Genomic DNA, 26368 nt, shown 5'->3' with positions numbered 1-26368 from the left:
CATTTCTGCGCATACGCAAATATAACAACTTTCACATTCAGTTTTAAGATTTTAGTAAAACTATCACAAAAATAACAACGCAAAGGTAATCAAAGTGTTTGGATGAAATAAAGATTATTTTCGAATTATGAAACGCAAGCTACAGCAATTCCCAAGATGCATTGCGTGTTGGTCCCGTGGGCTGTCACTAGTACCAAAAAGGGCAGTTTCAAATTTGAATAATGAAAAATGTGGCTGAATAAAATTTGTTGACATTTTTAAAGTGTAGTTTTCGACTTTACAGAGGACACAAATGCAGGAGCTTAAAAAAAGAAGCTACAAAGCAAAAAACAAACAATATATTTGAAATGAGCTTTCGGGAAAGTGCTAGCTTACCTGCCGACACCGACATTATTGAAGGAAGCCCCACAGCGACATGTCTGCGCATGTGCATACATAACAACTTCCTGCCATACACATTCAGTTTTACGATTTTAGTAAAACTGTCACAAAAATAACAACGCAAAGGTAATCAAACTGTTTGGATGAAATAAAAAATATTTTCGAATTATGGAGCATTTCTGTTATTATGAAACGCAAGCTACGGCAATTCCCAAAATGCATTGCGTGTTGGTCACGTGGGCTAGCCCTCATTAAAACTAGTATTGGATGAATAGAATTAAAAAAGGGCAGTTTCAAATTTGAATAATAAAAAATGTGGCAGAATAAAAGTTGTTGACATTTTTAAAGTGTAGTTTTCGATTATTCAAGGTTATTAGTAGAGACTTTCGCGAATCAGTTGTTAAAAAAAGTAAAATAGTTTGGGGAATTAAGGAATCTAAGTGTCAGATTTTTTGGGGCAAAAGGCTGGGGCAGATACAGCCACCTCCACACCACTCCACAATGTTTCAGGAGAACAATTTATTTAAAAAAAACTAGAAGAAGCTACAAAGCAAAAAGAACAAACAATATATTTGATGTTTGGGACTTTAAGGCAAAGACAAAAGACAAAGTACAGTCAAGAACATCCTTTTTATTTAAACAAAGTGTTGCTCTTTTCAAACTGTTTTTTTTTTAAATTCTTATTATGGAAAAGAAACTTTAACACATGCATTTCACCAGGGGCTCTTGGAAGTGTGAGGATGGGATGCTGCTTTTGAAGGGATGAGGCGCACAAGCACTCTTGATGGTTTGGCTGTGGAGACCCCTCCCCCCCCACCCCCCTCCCATCTCCCCCAGACCTGACCTGTGCAAACTGTCCCTCCCTCAATATGGCTTCTCCGCTGTGGTGCTTCTTAATACTGCTGCTGATGGTTCGATTCCGTGGTGCTTTTGGACTTTTACGCTTGCCAAAAAGTCTGCACTCGAGCACACTCTGTTGCTAATTAGTTTCAGAGACGTCTTTTTTAATATTTTTGTGCTTAAAATGAGCCTTTAAGCCTCGACACCAGGGAATCGGCCTGCTCATAAGGTGCTTTTATTTGTCTGTTTATTTTTTATTTTTTTAAAGTGGGTCATGGTTAACCACTCGAAAAAGGTGCTTAATTGAGTGCGGCGGTTTAAGCGCTGCAACGAGTGGGGAAAATGTACAAATAAAAGAAAGAAATCATCAATAAGCAAGTCCAAATGTGATTATAAAAAAAAAAAAGAATAAATAGACACAAACAAGGATTACAAACTAACCTGCCTGTACTAGCAGTTCTACAGCACTGGCGCTCCCTCATTTTAACCCTTTGAGTGCTTGTGCCCCCCTCTCCCTCCCTTCCCCTCAACGCAGCCCAGAGCCCGCTGGTGTAACTTGTTCACTTACATTAGCGGTTGAATAGAGAAGCTGAAGAAGATGGGTAATGGTAATACAATGTGAAGCGTACAGACAAGAATAACATGTGTGCTAACTGCATTCTGCTCAGACGAGAAAAAAAAAAAAAAAAAAAAAAAAGCTGTTTTTTTTTTCCCCCACCCATTTTTAAAACCCCACCATTCAGAGAAGGGATAAAAAGAGGAGGGGGGGAGGGAAGGGGGGGCAGCTACAGACTACTCCAGTGTCCGAGATAGACAGAAGACAAGATACAGAGGAAAAATAAGCTTTTTTTGTTGGTTTTTTTGTGTGGATTTTTTTTCAGCTTTTTTTCATTATTTAACAATAAAAATAGGAACTAAATCACACCAGTTGCCTTTAATACAATGTATACCAATTTTAAAAAGGAGGGGAGGAAGAGAAACGAGTGGATAAAGAGCAGGGGTGTCAAACTCGTTGTCATTGAGGGCCACGTCGCAGCAATGGCTGCTCTCAGAGGGCCGCTTTCTTCAAATTAATTTACATTATGCGTACCTGTGATTGATCATGATTAATCGAAATGCATATGCCTTTGATTATTAGATTTTTTTATGTATAACTTGCTTTAAAATCTTAAATAAAGGTGACAAGCCAATTTGTTTTTATCTCACAAAAATAGTTTTGCAATACAGTATATAATATTATAATTGGCATGATCAGATAATATTACATTTTAAATAATGCCTTTTTTTCTGTTAAAATTGAAAGAACGAAGGCATTTCGTAAAAAAAAAACTTTTAAAATACATTTTTCCCAGGCTTCCGCGAGCCACATAGAATGATGTGGCGAGCCAGAACCTGGAGAACCTTGAGTTTGACACCTGTGATATAGAAGGAGGGGACTTTTTTTTTTTTTTCTTCCTTTTTGAGATGGGCACTCAGGAGTATACAAGATGGAATCTGTGAACAAAAGGCACTTTTTTTTCTTTTTTTTTTAGGGAGGACTTTTAAGATGCTCTGAGTCTAGAACACTACATCACCAAACAGATATTTATAGTCATTTACAAGTGGGGCGAGAGACAAAGAGAGAGAGAGAGAGAGATAGGAGGGGTGGGGGTGGGGGGGGTCATTCGAATGGGTGACAGCGACACTTCAGCAAAGACGCAAACTTCCGACGGAGTTTTTACATCAAAATAAAAACAAAAATTAAAAAATCCCATCTCGCCCAGACCAGGGGGAAATCCTCATTCATGGTCTCGGTGTGCGTGTCCCAAAATGGGGAAGATCTCTGTCTCTGTGTCCCATATCAGGATATGAGATGATACAATCCACACGGTGTTGAAAGTTCACGAGGGAGAAAAATGCCTTTTGTCACAAGACAGTGAACCCCCGCCCCCCCTCTCAGTAAACACAAAAAGAAGACAAATAGAATAATGTTCCTAAAATGTATGATATTACTGTAATAGACTGACTGCACTTCAGTCTGGAGAAAGCAGGAAGGAGTATTAGAGCCACACCTTTTTTTTTTGTTTTCCAGTACAGGTCCTATGTCAAGGATATTCAAATAACTTTTAAGGTTTATCTGTACATCTCTCTACGTCCGTGTACACAGCGGCGTTTTAAAAAGTCATAAATTTTACATTTTGAAACCGATACCGATAATTTTGAAACCGATACTGATCATTTCCGATATTACATTTTAAAGCATTTATTGGCATCTCTAGTAATAATAATAATTTTGGATTGTAGCAATTAAGTAATTTTTATGGTAGATTTTTTACTTTCTATTTTTCTCTACGATTCTCCTCATTTACAAATAATTGTCCTTCTCCGTGTGGCCCTAATACTCCTTGGAAAGAAAGCACCAGTTTTCATAACGATATATATATTTTCTGAATTGCAAAAAATCGTAACCTTCAGCCTTCCCACGCGTTGAAAAACAAATGATTAGAAATAAAGTTTTCCATAAAAAAACAAAGAAAAAAAAATATATATAAAAAACAAATTCCCCCAAACTTACTTACAATGAGTTGGATTTTTTTTTTTTCTCCACTCTTATATTTAGAGTCCCAGAGTATTTGGACTTGAAACACGAGTAACAACAACAGAGAAAAAAAGAAAAGAAAAAAAAAAAATGAGAGAGGGGTAATTCCCTCTTTTCTCGCAACACCCTTTATAACAATCACGAACAAAGAAACACAAATCCTCTACCAAGGCATTGCACATGGCTCAATCAACACACATCATTTCGTCTCAATAACAATACTTCCTATCCAAACAAGAAAGAAAACAACTAAACATGAGTTGATCTTTTGTTTGTTTGTTTTTGTTGAAGACTACACTAACCGATTTTCATCATTCGCCGCGGATTTTCCCTCGTCTCTCGCAATTTCCGAGGCTGCTCCGATGCAACCTATGACTGCCATGCTTCAAAAAATAACTAGACTGCCACTGAGCTTATATTGCAAATAAAAAACAAAGATGATATAGCTATAAATATATATGTATGTGTATTATATATAAAGATGCCTGCTTATCTCGTGAGCTGTTTGATACTCGCCTCTCCCGACATAGATTTCTCTCCCCCCCGCGCCGTCCGCCATAGCTTATATGTGAAAAAAACAACAACCTGAATTCATGTTGGATAAATTGCATAATGGGAATACAGAGGCACTTCCTGTAGATTAGAAAAGCGACCGCGGAAGCCGCCGAGAAGTCAGCACAGCTGCCTCGGTCTAACGAGGCCGATGAGACCGCCGAGCTTCCCTGCGGTGAGGAACATGGCGGGCAGTCCAGTTATTTTGTGAGGTTTGCGGGTGAGTTCCGGTGGAACGTCCGTCGGGGAACTTAGCGACTGTCGACGGACTCGCGGCGTTCGTAGATAAAAAAAAAAGGGTTACGGGCATCGAGGTATCGTCGGATTGTCGACTTTTCCTCGTTGGGTTCATTTCTGGGGCGGCGTGTCAACCATACCTGTCAACATTTGCATACGAAAAATAAGGGACATTTCCTGGAAAATCAAGGGGACGGACATCCCTCCTGACGCAGGTGAAACTAATTCTAGCTCATTGTGGGGGTGCAGCAGGAAATACCTGATTGCCAATTGTGGTGTAAAAGGTAAATTTGATTGGCATGCTTTTATTTTGAAGTCCTGACTTTCCACCGATGTTTGATATTTTTTTCATCCATCCATCCATTTTTTACCGCTTGTCCCTTTTGGGGTAGCGGGGGGTGCTGGAGCCTATCTCAGCTGCCTTCGGGCGGAAGGCGGGGTACACCCTGGACAAGTCGCCACCTTATCACAGGGCCAACACAGACGGACAACATTCACACTCACATTCACACACTAGGGCCACTTTTTTCAGATTTTTTTAAATATTGAATGTTATGAGAGTCACAATATTAAAGATTTTTTTTTAATTGAAAAAAAAAATATTGTATACATATATGTATATATATATATATACACATATACATATACATATACACATATATATATATATATATATATATATACACATGTATACACATGTATATATATACACACACATATACATATACACACATATATACATGTATATATATACACAAATACATATACACACATATATGTATATATATACACATATATATATACACGTACATGTATATATATATATATATACATATATATACACGTATATATATACATATATATACACACACACACACATATATATATATATATACAGTATACACACACACACATATATATATATATATATATATATATATATACGTACAGTACATGTATGTATATATATATATACACGTATATATATATATACACACATATATATATATATATATATATATATATATATATATATATATATATATATATATATATATATATATATATATATATAATTTATTTTAGGGCTGTGTATCTTTGGGCACCACATGATTTTAATTTGATTCTTGGGGGTGAACTATTTGATTCAGAATCGATTCCCCATTCAAAATCAACAGTTTTGTAATAATATTGGGTGCAAAAAAATAAAATTAAAAACAGTTCTGATAAATGTCAAAATTACTTAAAAGAAAATTGGTTTTGTTTTATAAAATTCTACCCAAACATTTAAAACGTCAAATATCTTTAGAAAAGTTGCAGTATTAAGATTTTTTTGTATTAAATAGAAAAGTCATTTAATTAAAAAAAAAAAAGGGAATATTATAAGGAAAGTCAAATTGAAAGAACTGATTATATGAGTCCTATAAACTCCTATTTTTGGGAGTTTAAACACGGGGAAAAATGCAGGAACAAAATACGGGAGCGTTGACAGGTATGGCGTCAACACAGATTAAATAAATTTAAAAAAAGGTGGGCTGGCGTGATTGTTTTAGTGCATTTTTAATCAGTAAGGGCTCATCGATAAAACCAATAAAAAAGGCTGAGATTACCATCATTTACCATTTTTCTTTAAGCTTTAAAAAAAACGGGCGACTGAAAACAGACCGATATGTCACATATTTATTTTGCTCCGCAGCGTGGTTCCCTCCGCTCTTGGAGCAGCGGTCCTTCTGGGAGTGTAAACAACAGGTAAACTTTTAATTTTTTTTAAATTTTTAAATGGAGACAGAAAAAGAACAACTTTCCCGTATTCAGCAACCTTTTCCCTTCTTTTCCGTTTCGCTGACCACACAGACTCAGCCATGCTCCACATGGTTGACTGCTCTCGACTCAAGCGGTCCCCGGGAAATACGCCTTCTTTTGATTGTCTAAACCTTCGAGTTTGCAGTTGCCGCCCTTACGTTTGCAGGGTTCATACAGCTTTTTGGGGGTCATAATGTAAGGATTCGAACGCGCTCAAAGTGTGACAGATGACAAATTCTGACAATGCGTTGGAAAAAGGGACGGGCGTAGTTGATCAAATGCTGAAATATGTTTAAATATTGCTTTGTAGAAATTAAGGTAAGAATGGACTACACTTCTCGGCTGTTGATTCACACTCGACTTGTTCGTGTTCGAAAGACGATTAACAAAAGGCAATGCAGTGGAACCCGCTTAAGTTGGCATACTTTCGTCGACATAAGTGGTTGTCGGCATGACAGAAATTAGCTGATCATGTCTTTTGTATATACACAAATCTAAATTATTTTTTATAAAAAAGGCATTAAGCCAGTTGCTCTGGTATAGAAACCATGTTGACACGGTCATGCTTTTATTTTGAAGCTTACTTTGCACTGAACAGGAAGTAAGAAGTTTTACAGTATCTGTCTAGTGTCCGTGATTTACAGTAAATTTGGGCTCAGTTGGTCAAAGTCAAAGTTCAACCCCTGGTTTTTCTCCCACAATGGCCGTTCCAAACCAAAATGGCCGATTCCCTGTTTGTTTTGAAACATGAGTTCTAACACGATGAGTTCCACCAAATTTTGCGACGATCCGTGAAACTGGTGGCGCTAGCTACAGAGCAAATTATGGGGGGTTTGTGTTGCGAACTGCTGAATTATACAATTCTAGCAAGTTTTAACGAATGGAACGACCCTCAATTATGCTAAGAAACAAACGTTTGCAAAGTACTTTTGATAAAAAGGCATACATGCTCTGGTATAGAAACCATGTTGATACTGCCATGCTTTTATTCTGAAGCTGACTTTGCACTGAGCAGGAAGTCAGAAGTTTTAACGAAGACGGTAGCAATGATGATGACATCAATACTACCACCAGGGTGTCTCGATGCAACTTTTTCACTTCCGATACGATATCATCCTTGGGTATTGGCCGATACTGTGAAACTGGTGGCGCTAGCCACAGAGCAAATTATGGGGGGTTTGTGTTGAGAACTGCTGAATTATACAATTCTAGCAAGATTTAATGAATGGAACGACCCTCAATTATGCTAGGAATCGAAGACGGTAGCAATGATGATGACATCAGTACTTCCACCAGGGTGTCTCGATGCAACTTTTTCACTTCCGATACGATATCGCACCGGATCCTTGGGTATTGGCCAATACTGTGAAACTGGTGGCGCTAGCTACAGAGCAAATTATGGGGGGTTTGTGTTGAGAACTGCTGAATTATACAATTCTAGCAAGTTTTAATGAATGGAACGACCCTCAATTATGCTAGGAAACAAACGTTTGCAAAGTACTTTTTTATAAAAAGGCATACATGCTCTGGTATAGAAACCATGTTGATACTGCCATGCTTTTATTCTGAAGCTGACTTTGCACTGAGCAGGAAGTCAGAAGTTTTAATGAAGACGGTAGCAATGATGATGATCAATACTACCACCAGGGTGTCTCGATGCAACTTTTTCACTTCCGATACGATATCGCACCGGATCCTTGGGTATTGGCCGATACCGATATTAATCTGATATGATATCAGCACGGATCATAGTAGATGCTTTTATCATTTTGTAGTGCGGAAGTTTAGTAGCGTCTTGTTCAAGTGAAATTAGTCAAACAGAAAACAATAGTGGGTATAAAAACACTAAATGTATGATTTTTAAAGTGTAGTATTAATTTGTTTTTGGCGACACCAAGGGGTCACAATAATTCATTAAATTAATGTAAATTGAGAGATGCGCACATGTTTGTTACTGGATAATTTCTACTATACTTTTTTTTCCCCTTGGAGACTTTGTATCTGTAATTAATATACAACATTAATGATTTGATACTTGTTTATATTGCCAAAAATCATTCTTTGGACAGCAATATAGTTAAATTAAAAGCGCTTATTATGCATGTCTAGCTTGTGTGCTATTGTGTGCTTAGCTGTTGAGTAGCTGCTGGCTCCTCATAGCCCACCATATTTACTTTTTGTAAAGGGCTTAACTAAATAAAATAAAATAAAATATAATAATTTAGACGCAAGCCGATATCATTCGATACTTACACGCTTAACTATAACACTAGTCAACATAAACAGGCCGATTTTCAATCGAATTTACCCTTTTGTGTCCCAAATTCTGTGGACTATGTTTGTCTTGGTAGTGTTTTGGGGGGCAATATTCAGAAGAGGTTGGAACAGAACTTGCTGTGGACATTGACGGGGTGAACTCAAACGGGTTCCACTGTGGTAAACAATTGAATGGATGTTTGTTTATAAGTGGCCTGTGATTGGCTGGCGACCAGTCCAACGTATCGTATGGACAATTTATTGATTGGAACTAAGTCAAATGCCCATCCCAGGTTGTAATAAAATCAAAAGTATAACAAATACCCAAAGCTCTATGAACCCTGTGTGTTTGGCACTGACCAATAAGGGCGTGAATAAACGAAAGCTTCTTTACGTTTTCTAATGGGGTAAAAATATTGGAACAAACTGGCTTCACCGACCAATCGGAGCGCGCCCCAGCTGCTGGCACGCCCACTGTTATCATTGCCAATCCTTAAACGCAAATTGATCTTCTTCAGAAGCAAAGTTTCCCCGAAATGTTTGAATTGTTTTCTTCTCCGTCCTCCACACGTGACCGTGGGCTTCGCTAAACCACCTTGCAACATCCTACTGTATTTCCTCATAAGGTGCTGTCATTCAAATATAAAACAATTATAAAATAGTACAAATCCAAAAGGAAGTCAAATAAGAGAACATGCACAAGATACCAGACGCAATCGCCGACTTTACAAGAGGGGAGGAGGGTGGGTAGCTGCTATCTACGTTGGTGTTTGACAGAGTTGCTTTGCACCGCCAACCAAACAGGGCGGTGACGCCTCACTGGGCTTCCTTTGCGAGCGCACCTTCGAGAAATTCATGTCACAAAATGCTGCGTTCATGGCACAGATTTTGTCTGACCGGACTTCCTGTTACCAAAGTGTAAGATGCGAGAGCGGTGGGTCTCGACTTTGGGGGAGACGCGTGACGGTCTCTTGTGCCAACTCGTGGTTGACTCTCCATGCCTCGTAGGCAATTAGTGCACATCGATAGGATTCCTGGTAATTGATTGAGCCTGTAAGTGCTAGCCTACAAGCGATATTTTGGCATGGCGTCTCTTTAGCGGAAGGGACCTTTATCGAGCCAACGTTTCGTTCTGGGAGGGAAACGTTGACTGGTTTTAGGTGGAGCCTGGACCGCGGCTTTCACTGGAAATCTATATTTCATTGTGGGCTCTGCTCAAATGTTGGTTGGACAGCTGTGTCGCCAAGTTCTTGTCCTCAGGCTTGTCCTGCGCCGCTGTCATGTTGTGCTGATGTTTTCAGGAGACATCCCTCCGACAAGCATTCGTCACCTTACCCTTCGCTCTCCTGCCCTCCTCTTGTCCATGCCGTCATCTTCCCACCGAGCGTTCTTTGCTCCGTATGGCTACTTCCTCTGACTGATTACGATGAGTCCAGAGTTCCTCTGTGTGCTGCTGAATTTTCCTGCGGTGATTCGCCGGGTTTTGGCTAAAGGGTAGGTGAGATACGCTGTGATGGCCCGTCGCTGTACTGTGTTGTGATTGGAGGACAATTATCATCTATTTCTGATTGTAAAGAAATAATTCCTGTTGCTGGTTTGCACACAGATCTTGTCAGAGGAACCAAGACTGGAAGAGAAAAGAAAACAGGGAAGCAGGGTTTAGTTGGTGTTGTTGAGGGTTGAACAAAAACACTGTACAAACAGGAAGATAGAAGCAAATTAAATAACTAAGATTTCTACGACGGTGGAACCTTGATTTACGAACGCTTCTATTTGCAACTTTTTCAGTTTACGAACCTTTACATCGCGCTAAATATGCCTCTGTGCGCGAACCATGTCTCTGGCTCCTAATTTAGCTGCTGACGTATGCAGTAACATATTGTGTCATTTCTAATTCTATTATTTTGTCAAAATTAGAAAGGACAAGCTGTAAAAATGGATTATTAATCCACTTGTTCATTTACTGTTAATATCTGGGTCTTTTCCGTTTCAACATGTTCTATCTACACTTCTGTTAAAATGCAATAATGACTTATTAAGCTAAAGTTACAGTTATTCTTCTGTTGTTTGGATACATAACATTAGTTTTGGATGATACCACAAATTTAGGTATCGATCCGATACCAAGTAGTTACAGGATCATACATTGGTCATATTCGAAGTCCTCATGTGTCCAGGGACGTATTTACTGAGTTTGTAAACATAATATGAATTTCAAAAAAAGGAAAAATATTTTGTGACAATAAAAAATATAGATGTAATCATAGTAGTATCGACTAGATCAGTGGTTCTCAAATGGGGGTACGCGTACCCCTGGGGGTACTTGAAGGTATGCCAAGGGGTACGTGAGATTTTTTTTAAATATTCTAAAAATAGCAACAATTCAAAAATCCTTTATAAATATATTTGTTGAATAATACTTCAACAAAATATGAATGTAAGTTCATAAACTGAACATCAAATCAAGTAGGCCATTCCATTCATTACAATGCAATATTCAGTGTTGACAGCTAGATTTTTTGTGGACATGTTCCATAAATATTGATCTTAAAGATTTCTGTGAAGAAATGTTTAGAATTAAGTTCATGAATCCAGAGGGATCTCTATTACAATCCCCAAAGAGGGCACTTTAAGTTGATGATTACTTCTATGTGTAAAAATCTTTATTTATAATTGAATCACTTGTTTATTTTTCAACAAGTTTTTAATTATTTTTATATCTTTTTTTCCAAATAGTTCAAGAAAGACCACTACAAATTAGCAATATTTTGCACTGTTATACAATTTAATAAATCAGAAACTGATGACATAGTGCTGTGTTTTACTTCTTTATCTCTTTTTTTCAACCAAAAATGCTTTGTTCTGATTAGGGGGTACTTGAATTAAAAACATTTTCACAGGGGGTACATCACTGAAAAAAGGTTGAGAACCACTGGACTAGATAAGCTCTTGTACTTGGTATCATTACAGTGGATGTCAGGTGTAGATCTACCCATGGCGCTTGTTTATATTCAGGTGCACTAGCTTTTGTTAGCGGTGACGCCGGTGAGCTATTGTATCCTCCTACGGTGTGTAGTGAAGCATGTTTAGCTATTCCTCGTCCTGCATGGATGATACTTGTAAGAAACTTACTTTATTCAACACCATGGATATGAGGATTAGTGATATAGAAGTAGCTAAAACACTGCCGACTGCGGATGGATGTTCGCTGCTAGCGAGCTAGCCATGTCTTAAAGCACCTCTTCCTGAGGGCGTTTCAGTGTTATAGCTTCACCTTTATCTTTAGTTTTTAGGCCAAAATGCGTCCATTCTCCCTTTTCGCTCTACACACTGTGTCTGCTTGTAAGTACTCTGTGTGTGTGCGCTGCCGAACATCTGCTCGTAAATCCAGCAATGTCATGACGTCATGCCCGTTAAAAATAAAAAAATAACAAATTGGGAACACATCCATCCATCTATTTTCTACCGCTTGTCCATCATTTCGGGGTCGCGGGGGGTGCTGGAGCCTATCTCAGCTGCATTCGGGCGGTACACCCTGGACAAATCGCCACCTCATCGCAGGGCCAACACAGACAGACAGAACTGGTACTTTTCAAACAGAGAATAGTACTGTTTTTGTTTCATTAGTACCGCAATACTATACTAGTACCGGTATACCGTACAACCCTAGTAGGGGATGATGGGAAATGTCTAATAAAATGAAGAATTAATGTGGCATAAGATAGGGTTTGTGTGTGATAAATCACTTCTTTTCAATCCTTGACGAGGCAAATAAACGCTGACAACGATGACATCCCATTATTTCTTGTGTGTAGGAAATATGTTAACTTCATGTTTTTGGCATTACAGGCAAATTATGTTTGAAAAAGTCAGAATGATGTATCTTTTGGGGACCATGAACATCTGTACGGAATTTCACAGCTCACCCAAAGTGGATGCAAATAACCTTAAAAGACCCCTGGGTGTCTTACTGCACTAAGGGTCTTAAATCCCTCCAAATTCATTTGAAGACAAAACAAAACAATTAAATCTTGTGTTAACTAGATTTTCCCAAAGGTGTTGTCGGTCTTTTTAAGCGTTATCACTCTGAAGTATTTTTAAGAGCTGAAGTGTTTTACACGACGGCTCGCTGCTATAAAAGTAGGTGGGATGTTGTGATTAACATCCCTGCTGAGATTATAATATCAAGATGGATGCAAATTTTCAGATTCATCTGTTTGCTACTTGGCGAGAAAAGCAGTAGTTCGGTTAGTTTTCTCCAAAATATGAGGTGTGCGGTCCATGTGTAAAGATAACTTCGCAACCGGCGCTTTATAAATAAACGGGACTTCTGCAGTAATAACCAAGCCTTCCTGACTTGATTGGGCAGGACCGCAATAATCCAGCTGCGCCCACCGGTCACAAATTATGTCACAAGTCAAAGCGCCAATGTTTTTCTAATCTATTTTAGGGACGTTGAGAATCGTCGTCCCGATGCATGATTGGGACCTCTGTGGTTTGACCATGAGACTGACATAGATCCAAACTACTAGTGTGGCTTGTGCTCAGTCCATTTGTTGGTTTTGGGTCCCTGGATGACTGCAAATTCAGTCACTGTGATGTCACATACAGTATCGTGCATAAATGGTTGAACTTCCTGGTTGTTGAGGATGCCTTTTTATCCACAACACCTATTTTGTTTTTTTGTCTCTTGAGGCTATGTCTACAATAAACCGGATAACCCCTTAAACGAATAATTGTTTCGCCTAAGCCCTGTTTCAGCCACACTAAACTACCGTTTAAGTGCGCCGTGTATTTCTTGAATCTCCGGCTCTTAGCTTTGTATGGACTCATTGATCGTTTACAAACTGAGTTCGGAGAGGAAGTGACGCCAGAAAGACCGCGCCCCACACAGGAAGTGACGTCAGAAAGAACGCGCCACAGCCAGCTTCATAATAAAACGGTTTCGTAACCCGGAGCTAACCACTGGAAATATGGAGGCGACTCATCCAGACATGCCCGTGTTTCTCCCTCTGTCTGTACAGACGCTTGTGGAAATCACACATGAATACCTTAAGAGAAAGCGATTGCAGCTATTTGGGATACAACACTTCTCAGACGGCAAGAAAACTTTCGAATGTCCAGGTCAGCTGTAATTCTACTACTGAAAAACTTTGTCCATTTGTCGAAAGAGAGACAACGAGAACGTGGACTCCCGTGGATGTGATAAAAAAGGTGGCGTGTGCTTTGTATTACCTGGCCGTCGAGGGAAGACTACGGAAAACGGCGAATGCTTTTGGACTGGCAAAGCAGACTGTATCAGTTATAGTCCGCCATGTATGTCGCGGACTCAACGTCTAGGTCCAGAGTATATAAAGTCACCAAAAACGAATGGACAATGAAGGTGAAGGCAAAAGAGTGAGTGTCCTGACCAGATATCTAGATCCCGAGATTGATTGTTGTAAAATGTTCTTTGTCACATTGTGTACTTTTACGTGTGTATTAAAGATTTGATTAATTTATGATGGCTCAGGCGTGATTCACTACAATAGGGCCCCACAGCACACTGGATTCCAGTTAATTGAAATACCACAACACTGGATATTGTTCAGATAAGTTACATTTAAGAACTTGCACACAAAGCAACACTGGAGGTGACTATGATGTGCGCATTTTCCACGCATGCGTATTAGGTCACGTTGCGCCGCCTGACGGAGGGGAGGAGGGGGTCTTAAACGACCATTGTGTGTGTGTGTGTGTGTGTGTGGACAAGGATAAGGTTACGTGAGATTTACCCCGGATAACCTTAGAAGGGGCCTGAATTAAAGGTAGATCGGTCCAATGGACCTTTGGGGGATTACCATGATTTGAGTGATTGATCAACACAAATGGTATGTTATTCTTCCTTTGTGCAAATCGCGTGGAATGCTGAATGGTTTCTGATTTGGGCGCCACCAAAAAATACAACAACAAATGTTTGACAATTTTCTAGGGCCCCAAGAAAAAAAGGTGTGTAGCACTTAACAGCATCTCGGCGCAGACTGGTGACCATGTGTGTTGTTGTCTGCCATGCTTAGCCTGCTTGAGTTGGCACCATGTACCAACATTCTAGAAGTCGAGCCTTGGAAACTATTCTCAGCCCCCAGGGAAGAAGCCTTTTGTTTTGGCCAGACTACGAGTAAGAGGTTGCATGAATACACCGTCCTCCTCCCCTTTTCAGTGTGCCCACTCCCACGGGCACTATCCCAACACAACTTGACCATGCTAATATGCCCCGGCGTACTCTTGGGTTGCTTGAGTGGCCATTGTTCTCTCGTCCCACCCCCGGTTGCTAAACTCCTAAATTCTGTCTCTTTATCTTCTCAACCCAACTGGTCGTGACGGACGGCTATCCCACAGAGCCTGTTAGAGGTTACTTTTCTAGAGGGAGCTTTTCCTTGCCTTCGTTGCCAAGTGTTCGCTCACGTGGGGTTCAGTGGGTTTTTCTTGAATGTTATGAGGAGCATGGTTTTAGACCTCCTCCAAAAATTGACATGACTAAAAGTCGAATGCAGGGCAGAGCTTGGAACCGTGAAGCCTCTCTCTAGAGCTAATTTTAGTCCTTTAGTCCATTAATATGCAATGTTTCTTTTCAACCAACAGTTATTACTGACTACTGCCTTAATCTGTCCATGAATATGCACTGTGGGCCTTGACTCAGCATACACAACTACACAGATGCCAACTTCCTCGAATAGATCCTTGCCAGCAGGGGGCTGACCAGCCTTCTTTCTTTTAACCACCCCCCTCCGCCCTTAAACCCCGGCTTCAAATTCATCATCAACTGCCCATGACATCATGTCTAGTTGCCAGGAGTAAATACACATCCTGGGGTTGTTTTGTGTCTTATCCATGTACCTTCCTTGCCTTTTTCTGGTAATATTCATTTTGCCACTAGAGGTCCCCTGCAGCCCAGTCTTGTGGATGGTGTGAACACAACACAGTTGCTCTGGGAATTATTCAACCTTCATTGTAATGAACATTTATTGGCAAGATGTACAAACAGATGGAGAATTAAAACATGTTTGATATTAGATGCATTTGTCATGACATGTTTATTTGTGTTCCTGTGTTTTGTATTATTTCCTTCTCAGCGGTCTTATTTTCAGTTCCACTTTCTGTTGTCTCCTTTTGCCACCTTTTCTCAAGTCTGAGAGCTGGATTTGTCACCTCTACCTGATTGGCAACCAGGACACACCTGTTCCTGGTTGCCAATCAGGAGGCTTTAAATGCAAGCCCTGTCCTCTGGACGGATCTTTGTGCTTTGCACCTCTATGCTGCAGAGTGTTACCTGTGCTTCCTATGCCTCATGTTTTTTCCCTTTTGTACTAATTTTGTTTTTGTGTGCACTGTTTTTTTTTTTTGCTTTGAGTGCACTCCCGAGCTGCACTAGTTGTATTTGTATTTTTATATATATATATTTTTTTACTTGCACACTGTCTTCTGTCTCTGCATCCTTATGTACTTATTTTATTTGAGTGCTATCAAACAATAAATTTTTCAGCAATCACGAATAATCTAACTTATTTACTTGCTTGCATAATCTAAATTATTTAACAAAAAATACCCAATATTATGACACAAATGCAGTTTTTTTGTCAGAATGTCATAAAGAAAAATGTTTTAAATGTCTCACTCGAATGTCATTCATTTGCTCAAAAATGAGAAATGTTTTATCTTGGTGAATTTTGAAGCAACATTTGCTACCCAGCACACCAGTCGGAGTCTCCTCGCGGTCAAAAGAAGTTAATATGCATTAGACATGAATAATGTGACGATTTATTTGTGATTAATCAAGTTAACTTTGACAGTCCTGTTTAATTTGCAAACTACTGCGAGCGTATATATAACAACAAAACAGCCTTTTAATGAAGTATTATTTTAAAATGATATCGTCTATGAAGGACATTCACAACGAGTCCGGTATGTTCTATTACAAGTTAATAGCGTACTTCCTTTGACAATGACTACATCATGGCTGTGCAGTGATCTCCCATGATGCACTGAGCTTGTTTCCTCTTGTTCGTTACCTCTTCTCATTTCCAAGAACTCCATCATTATTGTTAATTAGCCTTATTGATACAATTATTGCTATCTCATCCCTCCTTTAATCCATCAATCATGTTCCTGTCTGCCATTTTTACCTTTGTCACTCTATTGCAACCTCACCAGTCGAGGCAGACGGCCGCCACAGTCTGGAGTTGCTTTGTTCTAATTTAGACCCATGCGTAAAAGCAGTGTTGATTCGGACAGCAGCTTTTAATTTAGTTTTAGTCATAATCTTTTGAGGAGTCGACTAATATATAAAGTATAAAAGATAAGGCCTCTTTTAAGTTCATTTGAAAGCAACTTTAAATAAAGCATTTGTTTAACACAAAAGTAGAATTATCTTATGGTCGGTATTGATGTACCGTATTTTTTGGACCATAGGGCGAACCCCATTATAAGGCGCACTGCCGATGAGCGGGTCTATTCAGGTCTATTTTTATACAAAAAGTGCACCGGATTACAAGGCACATTAAAGGGGTCATATTATATATATATTTTTTTCTACATTTAAAACACTATCTTGTGGTCTACATAACATGTAATGGTGGTTCTTTGGTAAAAATGTTGCATAGATTATGTTTTACAGATCATCTTTAAGCCGTTTTCTGACCGTCTCTTCAGGATGCGCCGTTTTGTTGGCGGTCCTATTTACGTGCCTCCACTTCGACATCGTCTTCTCCCCGTCATCTAAATTGTAGTTTTTAGCACTTCCATAGCAAACCTACTGACGGATATAAGTTAGAACTGTACGCTACTTTGTATTAGAAATGGCAACAGAGGAGGATGAATGCCTCACAAAAAGAAGATAGAGGAAAATACGGAGCTTATTGGCTACGCCGCAGACTACATTGACGGTTGTGCGCCAATTTTCAGGACTTATGCAGATCCAAAATACGCATCAGCAGGTACCAATAGGTAAGCAATGTTGGTTTTGTATAATATTGCGAAACAAAACGCCAGATAATATGTCTCCTAGTAGGTGCCATTTTGGGGTCCTTATACACACACTATAATAATACTCGTATGTTGAAGCACAGTACGCCTGACTACGGTAGCCGTAATGCTCCGACAATCCATCAAGCGGTGCATAGCTTACAAAAGTCGTACTAAAAGTTTGACGGATTTTTGAGCGACGTATGTAATGTTCCATATTCTCAATAAAACATCAAAGTGCTTGCTAGAGTCATTTATTGAACAACAGGCGTCAACCTGCAGTCTACATGTATCTCTTATATGTGACTGCCATCTACTGGTCACAATTATCATTACACCATGTACCAAATAAAATTGCTTCGAGCTTGGTAAGCACAACCAAAATTAATACGTACATTAGGTGCACCGGGTTATAAGGCACATTATCTATTTTTTGAGAAAGTGAAGGATTTTAACTGAGCCTTATGGTCCGAAAAATATGTCAGTTAGTCATTCTTTGCCTAACAGGCCAATGCCAATAAATATATTTTAGGTACTTTTTCAAATGTTTTATGTTTCATCTTTGGCAAAGCAGGTATGTCTGCGTGTTGTGAAATAGGGTTACGATGCATACCTTCATCATAATTTGTTCATGAGCACGGGAGAATCGGAAGCAGCTTAGCACGTTAGAGCACATTAAAAGTTGTCATGCTTTTTGATTTACCATTAAATAAACGATTCCTTGAGGCAGAGAAAATGACTTTATCATTTTCTTGTAAGGAAGTAATATGGTAGCTAGCTTTAACTTTAATTTATAGTTTTGTAGATGTAACTATGACTCACTTGCTAATGGCATTGTATAGTGTCAAAAATAAAATATGTCCTCTTCACGTTCTCCTAGGTTGCGTTGTACGGTATAGGGGTACTAATAAAGTACCGGGGTACTAATAAACTACCGGGGTACTAATGAATTGAAAACGGTACTCCGCTGGCATTAAAAAATACCGGTACTTTTTATTTAATCCGCATGATGTACAGAGCAGAGGAGCATGTTAAGTGTGTCAGCACGCACACACTCACAGAGCGCACAAGCAGAAACGGTGAGGAGAGGAAAAAAGGCAAATAAAAGCAATTCTACTGGTTAATAAAGAGGGTGCGTGAAGCAAAATATGGAGGTATTTGGAATTCGAAACTATCAATCAGGTGACACTTTAAACGCGGTAGCACCAGGCTGCAAGCAATGCTTTGAACATGACTCGCCAAAGGTGGCATGATTAAAGTATTACAATCTTTGCTTCAAACTTAGCGGAACAAATTAAATAACACGCAGTGAGATCGACAAGTGATGTAGTAAAACCAGCTCCCTTGCTGTGCATATACAGAAATGTGAATTATATTTATATAGCGCTTTTCTCTAGTGACTCAAAGCGCTTTTACCTAGTGAAACCCAATATCTAAGTTACATTTAAACCAGTATGGGTGGCACTGAGAGCAGGTGGGTAAAGTGTCTTGCCCAAGGACACAACGGCAGTGACTAGGATGGCAGAAGCGGGGATCAAACTTGGAAACCTCAAGTTGCTGGCACGGCCACTCTACCAACCGAGCTATACCGCCCCAAAAAATGTAGACGCACACAGAGCTGCTTGGCTTGATGCAAAATAGTAGCGGTGTTAAAACCACCCATGTAGCGCAAACTAATGCAAGTGAAATTACTGAATTTTGCAACAATTTGTGTTTTATCTTTATACTTGTGTATTTTACTTGCTACATTTCTTATCTGTGTAGTTTCAGCCATAGTATTGATTTTAGTATTTACCAAGAGTGGCAACAATAAATCATAAAGCATTTAATATAATGTCAGTAAAACTTTCTGTTGTATTTTAACCTAATCCTAGATTATAGCAAACTATAATGTAATGTAGTATAGAAAATTGCAAATTGTTCTTTGAGTGCAACAAGAAAAACCCAATGTGCCTTTTAACTTTATTCTAATCTTCTGAATTGTTCTTTGAGTGCAATAAGCACTATATGTTTAATGTATCGTAAGATTTTTTTTTTTTAATTATCGTATTTTTCGGACTATAAATCGCATTTTTTCTCATAGTTTGGCCGGGGGTGCGACTTATACTCAGGAGCGACTTATGTGTGAAATTATTAACTCATTACCGTAAAATATCAAATAATATTATTTAGCTCATTCACGAAAGAGACTAGACGTATAAGATTTCATGGGATTTAGCGATTAGGAGTGACAGATTGTTTGGTAAACGTATAGCATGTTCTATATGTTATAGTTATTTGAATGACTCTTACCATAATATGTTACGTTAACATACCAGGCACGTTCTCAGTTGGTTATTTATGCCTCATATAACGTACACTTATTCAGCCTGTTGTTCACTATTCTTTATTTATTTTAAATTGCCTTTCAAATGTCTATTCTTGGTGTTGGGTTTTATCAAATAAATTTCCCCAAAAAATGCGACTTATATATGTTTTCCCCCTTCTTTATTATGCATTTTCGGCCGGTGCGACGTATACTCCAGAGCGGCTTATACTCCGAAAAATACGGTAACCAAAAATTAAATGTTTTTGTGGTCCCCTTTATTTTGAAAAGTATCGAATCACATTTTGGTACCAAAATATTGGTATCGGGACAACCCTACTCCCAGGTGTACACATATAATGATGTGGAACATCCATACATTTTTGTTTTGAAGGTGAGATATCAAACTTCTTATCTCACAAGAAAAAATATTCTATTTGCCCACCTTTGTAATTAACTGTCATTCGTACGCTTTTCAAAAGTTGTGATTGTATACATTCCAAACTTGTCCCACCCATTTACAAGACAAAATTAAATATGATAGGATATCTTTTTTGTCAACATTTTCGTCTCATTTTTATTCGTTAAGTAAATGTCAGTTAACTTTGTCATTGTTTTAGTCAACGCGCATTTGTTTCGATTAGTTATTATCTCATTTTCATCAGGGGAAAATAGGTTGTAGTTGATGAAGAAGACAAAAAAGATTACCGTATTTCCTTGAATTAGCGCCGGGGCGGTAATTAATTTAAAACCTCTTCTCACTCCGGCGCTTACCAAAGGCATGCGGTAAATTTAGGCCTGCGCTTATAAATTTGAGTGTGATGTAAGGATACCATCATGAAAAGCACATTTAATTAAAAAAAACGTTATTATGGTCTTACCTTTACTTATAAATGAAGTCCATGCGCAGCTCCTTCTGAACAAAAGCATCGATAACTTGTTTATAGAAGTCTTCCTTATCTTTCTTCAGTTTTAAAAGTCTCTCTGTCTCGATGGAGATCTTCCTTTAATTATTACCTCCTGCTTCGATTGAAAGTCCAGTTTAGAAAACTGTTTTATTTTAGATATGTAATCCTCCATGTTAAAAGTGCAAGCGAGAGGAAAAAAATAAACATTCGCTGCTAACTGTTGCTGCTTGTTGTCACTTCTTCTGCAGCCGAGTAGTCGCAAGAAGGATCACTAGCGCCCTCTACCACCAGGAGGCGGGAGTCATTTAATGACTCATATTTGACACACGCAGCTACGGTATATTAATAAAACATAGCTGCTTACTGTTCTTTTTAGCATATTCAATAGCTTGGACCTTAAATCCTACTGAATAGCTCTTTATCTTCTTCCCTTTATGCGATTTTAAATGATTGAAATCAGTCTCCTCCATTTTGAAAATGATGACAGGTGAAGTGTCACTCGTGACGTGACGAGTTTGACCCGGCGGAAATTCTAGGCATATGCTAATTATTTTGCAAAACGAGTTTGACTCGGCAGTAATTCTAGACATGCGCTAATAAAAATAATATTTTGCGAAACCAGTTTTACCCGGCGGTAATTCTGACCCGGCGGTAATGCTAAGCGTGCGCTAATTATTTTGCAAAACGAGTTTGACCCGGCGGTAATTCTAGGCAGGGGCATACTATATACCCGGCGGCAATTCAAGGAAATACGGTAGTCAACGAAATTAACACTGGTGTAAAGAGCCGTGGGATAACTAATTTAGTACCTTTACCAAACCTGAGAAAAACCTCAACTCATGCCTTATTCGTGAAAAAAAAATGCAGATTTTTATGCTGGGCTTAAGTCAGCCTGAAAACATCCGATCAGTGTGTGTGTGTAACTAGCGGGGGATTAAAAAAAACAAAACGTTCTGCATTTAAGATATGTATTTTAGGGCGAAAAGATAAACACAAATTTTGGAATGCAGTGGAGGGAAGGAGATTCAGAACGGAATAAGAAAACAAAGCAAAGGCAATAAAAAGTGAAAGAGAACAGGGAAAAGTAAAGAGTGAAACTATGGCGGGCAGAGAAACTTGGGGAGGGATCAGCAGAGAGCATTCGAATGACTTCCATGTGTTGAGGAGCGGAGCCGAGTTGGCTCCGGGCGGGTGTGATTGGGTACTAATGAGAAAAGTGCTGGTAATCGGGGAGGTATGAATGAGGAAAAAAGTAGTAGAAACAAGAAGGTGACAGAGGGACAAAGTAATACAGTAGACAGAGGGAGAGAAGATATTATTATATACAACAGAACAATGAAGCAAGAAAGACTAAAGCAATGAACGAAGTGTCTGTGTGTGTGTGTGTGTGTGTGTGTGTGTGTGTGTGTGTGTGTGTGTGTGTGTGTGTGTGCGCGCGCACGCACAGTAAGATGATAACAAATCAAGATTAGAGAAGGGAATGAAAGAGGCAGCAGGAGAGTGCCTGTTGCCAAATACACCGTTTTTACACATATGGTTAGCCAGAAGTGTACAGTAAAATACACACATTTGTGGTAGCATGAGGTGTAGTGCAACTGCTAATGGAGGAAACACAGATTGAACCTTGTACAAGGTTTCACTCTTCATTAGTACAAAACCCAAAACCAGTGAAAGTGTCACGTTGTCTAAATGGTAAATAAAAACAGAATACAATGATTTGCAAATCCTTGTCAAGTTATATTCAAGATATTTAATATTCGAACTGAGAAAAGTATTTTTTTTGGCAAATAATCATTAACTTAGAATTTAATGGCAGCAACACATTATAAAAAAGTTGGCACAGGGGCATTTTTACCACTGTGTTACATGGCCTTTCCTTTTAACAACACTCAGTAAACGTTTGGGAACTGAGGAGACACATTTTTGAAGCTTTTCAGGTGGAATTATTTCCCATTCTTGCTTGATGTACAGCTTAAGTTGTTCAACAGTCCGGGGTCTCCCTTTTGGTATTTTAGGCTTCATATTGCGCCACACATTTTTAAAGGGAGATAGGTCTGGACTACAGGCAGGCCAGTCTAGTACCCGCACTCTTTTACTACGAAGCCACGCTGTTGTAACACGTGCAGAATGTGGCTTGGCATTGTCTTGCTGAAATAAGCAGGGGCGTCCATGAAAAAGACGTTGCTTGGATGGCAACATATGTTGCTCCAAAACTTGTATGTACCTTTCAGCATTAATGGTGCCTTCACAGATGTGTAAGTTACCCATGCCTTGGGCACTAATACACCCCCATACCATCACAGATGCTGGCTTTTCAACTTTGCGCCTATAACGGTCTGGATGGTTCTTTTCCTTTGGTCCGGAGGACACGACACAACGTCCATTGTTTACAAAAACTATTTAAAATGTGGACTCGCCAGACCACAGAACACTTTTCCACTTTGCATCAGTCCATCTTAGATGAGCACGGGCCCAGCGAAGCCGGGCGTTTCTGGATGTTGTTGAAAAATGGCTTTTACTTTGCATAGTAGAGTTTTAACTTGCACTTACAGATGTAGCGACTAACTGTAGTTACTGACAGTGGTTTTCTGAAGTGTTCCTGAGCCTGTGTGGTGATATCCTTTACACACTGATGTCGCTTTTTCATACAGAGCCGCCTGAGGGATTGAAGGTCACGGGTATTCAATGTTGGTTTCTCCAGATTCTCTGAACTTTTTGATGATATTAAAGACTGTATATGGTGAAATCTTTAAATTCCTTGCAATAGCTTGTTGAGAAATGTTGTTCTTAAACTGTTGGATAATTTGCTCACGCATTTGTTCACAAAGTGGTGACCCTCGCCCCATCCTTATTTGTGAATGACTGAGCATTTCATGGAAGGTGCTTTTATACCCAATCATGGCAACCACCTGTTCCCAATTTGCCTGTTCACCTGTGGGATGTTCTAAATAAGTGTTTGATGAGCATTCCTCAAGCTACCTCAATCTTTTTTGCCACTTGTGCCAACTTTTTTGAAACATATTGCAGGCATCAAATTCCAAATGAGCGAATATTTGCCAAAAATAACAAAGTTTTCCAGTTTGAACGTTAAGTATCTTGTCTTTGCAGTCTATTCAATAGAATATAGGTTGAAAAGGATTTGCAAATCATTGTATTCTGTTTTTATTTACCAATTACACAACATGCCAACTTCACTGGTTTTGGGTTTTGTACATATACTGTATCTAAAATGTCTTTTTCAGAAAACTGCGGCAAAAGTTTTGAGTGTGATTTTTTTTCCAATAACATTGAATCAACTTTTGATTTTAATAGGACCGTCAAAATGAACGAGTTCACTCATTCGATTAATCATAAAATATTATCGCACAACCATGAACACACTTTAATTAATCATGAAATGTAATTGGACCGTACAAACTTTTTTTTATGTTGACCGCCATACGGTCAGAGATCAGATCAATGCATACGTCTGTACAAAAATGAGTGGGAAGACTCCGACTGGTGTGCTCGCTGGCAAATTTCACTCTAAAATACAGCCTGAAAGAACTTTAGATAACACTTTTTCCAAGTTTTGTGCAAATAAATCAAGTAAAAGGCTTAAAAAAAACTTCCTGCATTACATTGTGACAATAAAATTGCATTTGTGTACAAATACTGTGGTCTTTTCTCAAAGTAATAATGCGAGCGAGTAATCACCTGTGCAATACATTCCACTAATCAACCCTGATAAGGCCCACCTGTGAAGTGAAAACCATTTCAGGTGACTAACTCTTGAAGCTCATGGAGAGAATGCCAAGAGTGTGCAAAGCAGTAATCAGAGCAAAGGGTGGCTATTTTGAAGAAACTAGAATATAAAACATGTTTTCAGTTATTTCAACTTTTTTTTGTTAAGTACATACCTCCACATGTGTTCATTCATAGTTTTGATGCCTTCAGTGACAATCTACAATGTAAATAGTCATGAAAATAAAGAAAACACATTGAATGAGGAGAAGGTGTGTCCAAACTTTTGGCCTGTACTGTATATGTATATACTGTGTAGGCGTGTGTGTGTGTGTGTGTGTGTGTGTGTGTTCGCATTTGATGTATTTGTGTTTACTTTTGTCAATTGTATGTCTGTAAAAAGCCAATAAAGAAATGTTAAAAAAAAAAAAGAAGTTGACACTTTGTTACACGTCTGCCTTTCCTGCTTTGTCTACACGAGACACAAACGCAGGTTTTGACGAGACAGTGGACAAACACGCTCAGAGGCAACTTTGGTTGGCAAAAATGATGCAAGGCCGTACATAAGTCGCAGGGATTGTTTGAATTAGCGTGCATTGGCACGATCGCGGAGGGGCTGATATATACTGGAAACGGTGGATCCCCGCAGATATTTGGTCCAATTTTTAAAATGTTTTTTTCATAGTGAGTTTTTGAGGTGTATTATAGGGCTAAAGCCTGGATTGAGCTTCTAAGCTTTTAGCCTGTTAGCGTCTTTTGTCGCGAGCGCACAGTAGCAATTATTATTAGTGTCCGCCCTGAGATCGGTAGCTCGTGAGTTCAAACCCCGGCCGAGTCATACCAAAGACTATAAAAATGGGACCCATTACCTCCCTGCTTGGCACTCAGCATCAAGGGTTGGAATTGGGGGTTAAATCACCAAAAATTATTCCCGAGCGTGGCCACCGCTGCTGCTCACTGCTCCTCTCACCTCCCAGGGGGTGGAACAAGGGGATGGGTCAAATGCAGAGGGTAACCTAGTGTGTGTGTGTGTGACTATCAGTGGTACTTTAACTTTTTAAACATGCAGTTCAAAACCTGCCCTCCACATGCGACGACCATGGTGGCGCCTCCGAGCAGCATGATCCAGGCTTTATTACAGCCTCACAAATACCGTATTTTTCGGATTATAAGTCGCAGTTTTTTTCATAGTTTGGCCGGGGGTGCGACTTATACTCTGGAGCGACTTATGTGTGAAATTATTAACACATTACCGTAAAATATCAAATAATATTTATCTCATTCACGTAAGAGACTAGGCATATATCAGCAATCGTCACACACACACATCAACCAATAAAAATTTGGCGGGGGCGGGTCTTGGCAGAAGTGCATTGTGGGTCATGGCAGAAGTGCATTGTGAAAAAAAAGATGCTACCTGCTACTACTTTCGTACCGGGAGAATGCGCCATGTAAGTTTTCTGGATGTCATTGGATGGATGGACAAAGCATGGGCTTCAGTGACAACCGAAACCATCCTGTCCGGATTCAGAAAGGCTGGAATAATTGGAACTGCAACTGACGATGACTCTGACGTAAGCGACGTACGGATAGAAGAGGAAGCGGCTGGCAGAGTTGTTTAGAAGAGACACCGAGGGAGAAGATTTCATGGGATTTAGTGATTAGGAGTGACAGATTGTTTGGTAAACGTATAGCATGTTCTATATGTTATAGTTATTTGAATGACTCTTACCATAATATGTTACGTTAACATACCAGGCACGTTCTCAGTTGGTTATTTATGCC

At 39.2% G+C, this 26368-nt stretch overlaps 1 protein-coding gene across 12 annotated transcripts in view; it reads right to left on the bottom strand.

Annotated features, from left to right (window-relative positions):
- Positions 1-5679: 5679 nt before the first annotated feature.
- The window catches only part of nfixb (nuclear factor I/Xb), a 527883-nt gene continuing 507194 nt past the window's right edge, over positions 5680-26368 (bottom strand). For all 12 annotated transcript variants that reach the window (XM_061973664.1, XM_061973667.1, XM_061973665.1 and 9 more), the window contains one exon: positions 5680-10274. In XM_061973664.1, the coding sequence (XP_061829648.1) occupies positions 10260-10274 (15 nt within the window). In that variant the 3' untranslated portion in view covers positions 5680-10259. The remainder of the gene's footprint in view (positions 10275-26368) is intronic.

The sequence above is a fragment of the Nerophis lumbriciformis genome, linkage group LG22, assembly GCF_033978685.3.
Source record: "Nerophis lumbriciformis linkage group LG22, RoL_Nlum_v2.1, whole genome shotgun sequence".
In the NCBI taxonomy this organism is placed as follows: domain Eukaryota; kingdom Metazoa; phylum Chordata; class Actinopteri; order Syngnathiformes; family Syngnathidae; genus Nerophis; species Nerophis lumbriciformis.
The sequence above is the reverse complement of the archived record's forward strand: the minus strand, read 5'-3'. Positions and strand labels throughout refer to the sequence as shown.